General features: G+C 29.0%; 1 protein-coding gene and 1 long non-coding RNA gene across 2 annotated transcripts; both read right to left on the bottom strand.

The window, feature by feature from the left end:
- Positions 1 to 206: 206 nt before the first annotated feature.
- LOC105950400 (GATA transcription factor 1) lies at positions 207 to 2,223 on the bottom strand. The gene is made up of 2 exons (XM_012973751.2): positions 1,822 to 2,223; positions 207 to 1,010 (listed from the first exon to the last, which is right to left on the bottom strand). Exons 1-2 carry the CDS (start codon positions 2,044 to 2,046, stop codon positions 408 to 410), a joined length of 828 nt encoding a protein of 275 aa, XP_012829205.1. The 5' UTR covers positions 2,047 to 2,223; the 3' UTR covers positions 207 to 407.
- A 749-nt stretch (positions 2,224 to 2,972) lies between these two features.
- LOC148768998 (uncharacterized) lies at positions 2,973 to 5,482 on the bottom strand. Its single transcript, XR_016031993.1, has 2 exons — positions 5,182 to 5,482; positions 2,973 to 3,321 (listed from the first exon to the last, which is right to left on the bottom strand). It is a non-coding gene; the product is annotated as an uncharacterized LOC148768998 (long non-coding RNA).
- Between the last annotated feature and the right edge of the window lie 3,946 nt (positions 5,483 to 9,428).

Raw genomic sequence — 9,428 nt, 5'->3', positions numbered from 1 at the left:
TACCATATTACAAGCTAAAATCTTATAACACAACAAATCTTCAAACAGCCAATGTACAACAAAACGTTAAACTAAACATCACCAAATTTCTTTCTTTCTACTATTGATCATTCCTTCTTGCTTCTATTCAAAATCTCCAATACAAAAAAACCCGTTAAAAAACGATTTCTTTTGAAAAATTTATAGTCTAATGCATCGAAAGCGAATTCAAGTCAAAATTCCCTAATCCATTCCATTCCGATATTAAAAGAAAATCGATTTAGCTTCACTAACAATCTAAAACCATTACAACAAGCCTTGGAAACGAGTTCCAAAACCTAATCTCTAACTATGGCGCAACACTAAATAGAGAAGAAAACGGAAACTCCTCACCGCACTACCCTAAACCCTCTATCCACAAAACCTCGTTACCCGGGCCCACCAACAATTCCTCCTCCAACCTCCACATGCTTCTGCTTTCTCATCTCGACCACCTTCCTATGCGAATTCGAGTGCAAATTGCTCGAGAAGGTCGGACTATTCGCAGGGCGGTACTCCGGTAGCAAACGCCCCGACTTATAGCGGACCCCACAAGCATTGCATAGGGTCTTCGGGCCCATGGGCCCGGCCCGCCACTGCGGGGTTCGGTCCGCCTGGCAGTGCAAGCACCTTCTCCCCATATTATCACCACCACCGCCGCTGTTGCCGCCGCAGCTACTTTTCACCTTCGACTTGTTCTCGACCGAGAGGGGCCGGTGGTGCTGAAGTGGCGGATCTCCGGAGCAAGACCGCCTGGTCCGCCGCCGCCGCTTGCTCCGTGCGCGCACCGGGAAGTTGACCGGAACTTTGAGATGCTCGAAGCAGCTCAAAGCGGTGGTGTAATTGTTTGTTGTGCTGTTTTCGAGCACGGAAACGGGGCTCTTGTGACTGGAGATGAGTTCCGGATTGTCGGATAAGATGCCGAAGCAAGTTTCCACCGCCGGAAAAGCCTCCTTGTTGGATAACCATTCCAGTTCCTCCTCCACAAACTCCTGCATACACACGAGGACATGACTCGGTAAGAACACGTGCAAATTAAGCACCGAGTCAACTCAGTTGACTCAGTTCAAGAACTCCTTCAGAGAGGCGTTTAGATGAAGAAAGATTAAAACTTTACAACACCCAAATGTTCGAATTGAGTCTTGCGTGCGTGACTCGGTCATAACTCGGTTGTACAGTTGAAACGATTATGAGTCCACTCACTAATAATGGTCAATTAAAATTTTTAAAAAATTGTGTTTCTTCAAAATTTCAAATTTTTGGGTTGCACATTTAATTTAATAGTTATTATTGCTCAATAAAATAATGTCAATTGGGGTGAGTACCATGATAAGGATCGGATGTTTTCTAGTGCAATAAAAGTCAAAATATTCAGACATGGGCAATTTGCAAGTGGACACATGTAAAAGAATATTTCCTAGTTATTGTTTTTTTTTTTTATTCTTTTCTAAAATCAAATATTAAAAGATTAAAAAAAAAAAGTAAAACAAATAATAAGCTCAGTGCGCATTTGTCACATTTTATTTTAAAGCTACCAATTCCAATTACGATTTTAATCACCCAATTAAATAATCCTCCAAGGGGCAAATTAGTCCACGCAAAATCTTTCAACACTAATCACAATCATAATCGTAATTACTAATTAAGCAAAAAAAAAACACGAAAAGACAACCAATCACAACTCGCCCGAGTCGACTCAAAAATCGACCGAGTCGCACCGACTCATAAGACAATTTCTCGGCCGGCTTTTTTTTTCTTTTTTTTTTAAATCTTGTTCGAGTTTTACACGTAGAGCAAACTTACAGGAAACAAGCCGTTTCGAGCCTCGTGGCTAAACACCGCCGCCGACGCCGCCGCTGGGTTGGAGGATTCCAAGGAAGAAGAAGATGAAGAAACAGAAACGCCGGCGGCGGCGGCGGCGCCGCCGCCTTCGGAGAAGGTTTTGTGGACTTCTTCGTCTTCGAGAGTGAAGTCGAGAAGGGTATCGTCTATAACGAAACAAGGGTCCTTTGTGTCCAAAAACTCCATATACGAAATGGGTTTTTTTTTCTTTCTTCCGGGTCTGGTTTTGAGGAGAGAGAAAGAGAGAATGAAATGTTAGGTTTAGAGAGAGAGAGAGGAAAACCCCTCTTTCCCCACTTTTCCTTATTAGGATAGTGAGAGATATTATTATCGGAAATTCGAAATGAATTGGATTCAACGAGGAAAAGATTTTTTTTTTTTTTTCTATTTTTTATTTAATGTGTTAATTAATTATATATTTTGGGGTAAATTACAAAAACGCCCCTGAACTTAAGCTAAATAATGAAAATACCCCAACCTATTCGTAATAACCAAAACCCCCCTCTGATTAACTGTTGATCGAGTTTTTTTACAGAAAATGTGTACAGTCTATTATACCTTTTGTTAAATACGTGAGTAATAAAAGAAAATATTTGAATTTGTGTCAAGTCTATTCCCTTGAATCAAAAATAATCCGTGAAAAGTCACACTGTAAGGCCTCGTTTGGTTGGAGAGATTATTTATAATTAACTAAATAATTGGATTTTATTTGATGTTTTGTATTCTCAATAATTTGTTAGATTGACCCGCAAATATTATGTTATCATGAGGTTATATATGCCTTCCAAACATGTTTTTTTATTGGATCTATCCAACAATATAATTGAGTTTCATTAAACTATTTAATCTTATCTTGGATAATCTTATCTTGGCAACCAAACGAGGCCTAAGGGGATTGGTGTACGAACAAAAACAAATCTCAGGTGGTTTTTCGTAATTACGAATAGGTGGAGTGGTTTTTGTAATTTAATCTAAGTTTAGGGGGATTTTTGTAATTTACGCTATATTTTAAATGGATGTGGATTTTTTGACTTTTATATGTAAACTAGTAATTCACCCGTGCGATGCACGGGATCAATTTTACAGAAAAATTTATCGAAAACTTTGAACAATTGAAAAGAAAGAAATTGATTAAGAAAATTTATCGAAAACTTTGAATAATCGATATATAATACAATATAAATAAAAAAACACACAAAAAAACAATTTCCATTATATAAACAAAATGTCCCGCGTGGGTATAACTCAACTGGTTCTTATATGGTAAGTTGGTGCAAGGTCTTCGAATCGAATCATAACAACCGCAGTGTAGGAATCTCAATTCCAATGAGGGTTGGTTTCTTGTGGGACCAGTTCCAAGCCGGCTACCCTATCGGGCCGTTGAGTCTCCATGAATTTGCATTCTTCCACCAAATACTTGTCGGACCAAGAGATGGAGACCCTGTGGGCTAGATATTTCGTCTTTTGGTGCAAATAAAATAAATGATAATAAAATAAAATAAGAAAATTGTGACATAAAAAATAAGATAAATCATTTGACTTAGAATGTTACAACTATCTTTTTCAATTCACTCGAATCTTAAAATAAAAGTGGTGTTTTATAGAACATGCATTGACATCATCTATAACACATAATACCTTGAGAGTAAACATTACACATTTTTTATTGTTCATATGCAATCATAGATACACATTACAAAAACATAAATTATCTAAAATTGTAAAGGAAGACAATACAATTTGTACTGAAATACCTTGGATAAACAAAAACTTCATTGAAGTCGCTAGTAAAATTAGCATAAAGAGCGAACAAAATGTAAATATTGCAAACTAAATATACACAAAAAAAAAACAAATGTGTATCAAAATACACAATTTTTTGTATTTACCTTCATATTCGCTGAATTTCTTTCGTGCACACAACATTGCTAGTAATATTAGTTATATCGATCGATTCTGAGTTGATAAACATATTTATTTCATATTTACTTTTAACTCTCAATTTGCGGCATATAATTGACTATTTCACCCTAATATTAACACTAATACGACACTAATAACTACTATTATTACTAATACTAAAACCAACACTGAAAGTACTAATACCAATTCTCATATTAATATTAAAACCATCACTAATAATACTACTACCAATAGTAATAATAATACATATACTAATAGTAATATTATTACTAATACTAATGTTAATATTAATTCTAATACTAATACTAATGCTAATACTAATAATAATGCTAATATTAATACTTATACTAATATTAATACTAATTCTAATACTAATACTAATACTAATTATAATATTAATACTAATACTAATACTAATACTAATACTAATACTAATACTAATACTAATTATAATATTAATACTAATACTAATACTAATACTAATACTAATACTAATACTAATACTAATACTAATACTAATACTAATACTAATACTAATACTAATACTAATACTAATACTAATACTAATACTAATACTGATACTAATACTAATACTAATACTAATAGGCCAGTACTACTACGAATACAAATACTAATACTAATACGCCAATTATAATATGAATACCAATATTAATACTAATACTCCAATACTAATATGATTACTAATACTAATACTAATATTAATAGGCCAATTCTAATACAAATATTTAATGCTAATAATAATACACCAATACTAATACAAATACTAATAGTAATAGTAATACTAATATGAATGTCAATACTAATACTATTACCAATTATAATACTAATATTAATAGTCATACTGATACTAATACTAATACTAATATTAATGTCAATACTAATACTATTACCAATTATAATACTAATATTAATACTAATATTGATACTAATACTAATATTAATAAGTCAATACGAATACGAATGATTTATTCCTTTATAATATGATAATGCATTAATAAAATAAAATTAATGTAAAATTATAAAATAATATTATTATATTGTTTAATTTATTTTTTTAATATTATTATAAAAGAAAACTAAATTTGAAAATATATTATTATAAAAATTTGAGTGTTCTAAATTTATTTAAAACGTGAGATTTAAAATATTTTGAATATTATTTAAAAAAGTACTAAATTCAAAAATATATAGGTATAATAATAATAAAAAAAAAAGAGTATTCATACTAAATTCAAAAAATATATTTCAGAAAATTAAACTATAAAAAATATAATATTTTCAAATTTATAGAATATTGAATGCATGAAATATAATATATATGTGGTAATTATTTAGTGATTATGCAAATGTGAAATAGGAAAGAACTTAAAAACATACCTAAATAAAAATGCCAACTAATCAATTGATGAATCCACATCATCAATTGAACTCCAACTAAGCAATTTGGAGATATGACATCATCATTTGCCACATGTCAATCATTGAGGGCATAGATCCTCTTTTTATATTATATATATAGATAAAGATTATTTCTAGTTTTTATTTATTTTTTAAGTTTCTTTTATAGTTATACCATATATACCTTTAATTTTTTTTTGCTCTAAGTTCTTCCTAATTTCCCTCCCTATTTATCTCATTATCTGTTATTACCTCGAGTTACAACCCTAAAAAATAGTAACCAATCATTCTACAATCTACACGCTTTCTCACAGTCTAAAAATATAATCAATGGCGTTATTTCTTTTCACGTATATTTTATTATTATTATTATTATTATTATTATTATTATTATTATTATTATTATTATTATTATTATTATTATTATTATTATTATACATATATTGCTTCACTAATGGGTGGAGTAATGACGTCAGTCATATATCCGGGTGATTGGCAATTAATCCGTACAATCATATATGTATATTGATAGGTCTTGTTGATGCACATTAATATATATGTATATTATTAATTATAAATAATGTTTCTCGAGAATATTAATTGCATATTGTATACGACAATTCACATTGAATTGAAGTTATAATAAATAATTGATAATACAGTTGGAACAATCTATAAACACAAAACAAATATATATAGATGTATCAAAAATTAATAAAAATATATATTATCGCACCAAAATCAAAATATTTATATTTAGGATACTCCATAAAGATATGAATACATAGAAAATAAAAATATTAGAATAACTAACAAACATAATTGCAAAATGTAATAAACTATTCTATGTTCGTAACTTTTATTATATTTCTTATGGGGTCGAACGATAACGAATATGTATTGCCAATAATAAAATGATTCGATGTACAAAACGAACTCCAACCAATTGTGAGGTATATCCCGCGTGATTTATTTTTTGCTTCATACAAACTAATTTTATTCAACGAACCCTCTTCGTATTCAACATGGATATATTTCTTGGCAACCAATCCAGCAGTCTCGGTGAAAGTTTTGCGCAGATACTACAACGTAATTAAAATGAAAATTGTTAATAAAAGTACAATCACATTAAAACGCATCTTTTGAATAAGAAAAATATATATAATAAATAACGTACCAGTTTTTGCATATCATAACGTGTAAATATTTTTGTAAAATAACATATCGAGCAATTATCCACCGCTTCAACATCATCAAAATTGAGATTATCACATATTAAATAACCAATCACATGAATCACACCTCCATGTGGATTCATTGGTCCAACACTGATTTGTAGGAATACATCGTTCATGTATAAAAGCTTCATCGCATAACCCACAACAAAAGAAAGATTTGAAATCTTCCATTTCAGTCATCCCACATACAATGCAAGATCCAGAGCGTGGAACAACTTTGATTGATTCCCTACATGAGACGCACATACATGGATCGAAATTATGATCAAAATACGCGTTGCAAAGAACACATTGTTTGGACTGAGCGCAAACAATTTTTTTTATCTTCATAAAGTACGCACGACTTTATTTAATAAACTGCATGAAAAAAAAGAGTATATTAAAATTAAAACCCAAGAGAAAGAAATACAAATAGTACTAATATGTATATATAAAAATAATTATGAATATAAAAGTATGCATATATAATTATAATAATTAATAAGAAATGATAAAAAAAATGTAATATGAAACTGTATAAAACGAACATTGTGAATTTGTAATCGAATGGTGGTAGAAAAAAATGAAATGAACATTGAGGGGTTTATATAGTATTGAAAATGAACTTAATTCTATGGAAAAATTAAAAATTCAAAAGATTTAGTAAATGAAATCAAATCAAACAAATATTGGAAACAACCAAAAAAAAAAAAAAACTTGTGGAAAAAAAATCTTGCAATATAAGAACATTAAATATAAAGATACGATTTTTATTTTTTACCATTCAATTTTGAATTAAAGTATAAATTAAATCAATCAAAGATGATATGAAGGAATCTTGGAATATTAATGATTACTTTATATTAGTGATTTAATATTTCATTAGGTAAAGTTTAAATAAATAACCCAGCCGAATGTGGGGGGTTTACATCCGCTTCGTTCGTGCAGGGTTGTAGTTGTATGTATGTGTATCTGTATCTAATATGTATATTGTTGATGTAGTATGAATAAGATCTATTTATGGACTTGTGATCGTATTTATGTTTCCATATTAATAAATATAATATATAATTCGTTCTATAATTCGGATGATATTATTATATATTAAATAGTGTTTTCCAAATATACAACCAACTAATGCATTTAGAATTAATTCACCGTGCATTGCATATTTATTAAATAATATAATTATTTTTAATTTGAAATACGGTATAATAAAAATTATATAAAAAAATAGTGTATATTTATTAAATACTTCAATTAAAAACTAAAATATTTTTTCATTATTATTTTTAATGGAATGGATATTCGAATATTCTAAAATATTGAAAATTAAAAATAAAAAAAAACAACATATTGCTCTATTTTAATATTTTAGTATTTAAACAAATATTTTTTTTATGAAAATTATTTGAATATTCGTAAAAAAATTGAGTTTCATGAATTTATTTGAATAAATATATTTTGAAATACTGAAAATATAAATAAGATTTATTTATTTCGAATTTATATAATATTAACTTTGGAAATAATATATATACATGTGGTAATTATTAAATGATTGTGTAAATGTAAAATAGGAAAAAACTTAAAAACATCCATAAATAAAAATGCCACCTAATCAATTGAAGAATCCACCTAATCAATTGAACTCCAACTAAGCAATTTTGACAAATGACATCATAATTTGCCACATGTCAATCATTGAGGGCATAGATTCTCTTTTTATATTATATATAGATAATATATGAATTTCCTTGTACACCTAACGAGGGGGAGTTATAGCCTGTTTTGCTTTTTATCTGCACTCTTGCAAAAATATTAATTAGTGTTGGACCATTATTACTTATTAGGTTTTACTTTATTTTTATTTTTAAGAAATTGTCATAATAGATAAGACAAGTGGTGGTGGTAATATTTTCATATGCCATGTTTGGACTATAGAATTTTTCTATATTTGAGATTTGGATTTCAATAATCAATACTATTGACTATTAGGGTTTCAAGATTTTTTAAGTGTGGAATAATATTTTCTACAATTCCACAATTTTGATTTTCAAAATTTTTTAGATAGAAATTGAAATAAATATAAGATTTTAATTTTGATTCCATTTTAATTTCAAAAATTCCAAAAAAAAAAATTGTATTATAGTATCGTTTTTATTATGTATGTTAATATTATAGGTAGGGCTGACAATCGGGTCATGTGAGTCGAGTTTGAGTTGACCCAATTTCACATATTATTGGGCCTTGTTACTATAGGCTTAAGTTCACATACCATTGGACCTCAGTTTAAGCTCGACTTCCGATTTATGTCGCCTCATTAATATAGAATTGCTAATCTGCGATGAGTAAAAAAAAAAATCAATGATAATAAGTGATAAACAAGATTTATTTCAATTTAAGTCAATCCAAAGAAACCATAAACAATATTTGCAAGTTGATGGAAAAACTTACGGACAATATTGAAAGAAGTAAAAAAACATTACTAACTCTTATTATTGGAAATGTTTTGTATTCTCAAATTCGGTGATAAATTTTCTCCAATTGAGTTTGGGTGGGTACGTTGCATTTGCTTCCTATTTTACCTATTGCCACAACCACAACTTATTTCCTTTTACTTTTGACTTTTTTTTTACAAAATAAAATAACCTTATACCGTTTTAACTTGTATGTTAAGCCATATTATTAAAATAATAAATATATTATATATTGTATTATTAATTTAATCGGTCGGGATCTTATTAGGGTTGAGCTATAGTAAACTTGAGTTGGGCTCATAAATAAATTGAGTTTAATAAAATGGCTCAAACTCACCAGACTTACTAAAAAATAGGTTCGACTCAAATATAATCGAGTTAAGCCATCGGCTTCGGTTAGGTCCAACTCAATTGCCGGTCCTAATTATAGGTGAATAGTAAAATTAATTTTCTTATTTCAATTGCCTTGTCCAAAAAAAATCAAATTTTAGAACTATTTCTTTTCATTCCACTTTTTGAAAATTGATTT

This window comes from Erythranthe guttata, chromosome 7 (assembly GCF_056151865.1).
Source record: "Erythranthe guttata isolate IM_541 chromosome 7, IM_541, whole genome shotgun sequence".
Lineage (NCBI taxonomy): Eukaryota > Viridiplantae > Streptophyta > Magnoliopsida > Lamiales > Phrymaceae > Erythranthe > Erythranthe guttata.
This window is presented reverse-complemented; position numbering and strand designations above follow the sequence as displayed.

Excerpts from the sequence above, each read along its gene's own strand:
- LOC105950400 (XM_012973751.2), bottom strand. The coding sequence starts at position 2,046 with ATGGAGTTTTTGGACACAAAGGACCCTTGTTTCGTTATAGACGATACC. Across the intron at positions 1,011-1,821 it reads CTCGAAACGGCTTGTTTCCT|GAGTTTGTGGAGGAGGAACT; the intron begins GTAAGTTTGCTC and ends GTGTGTATGCAG.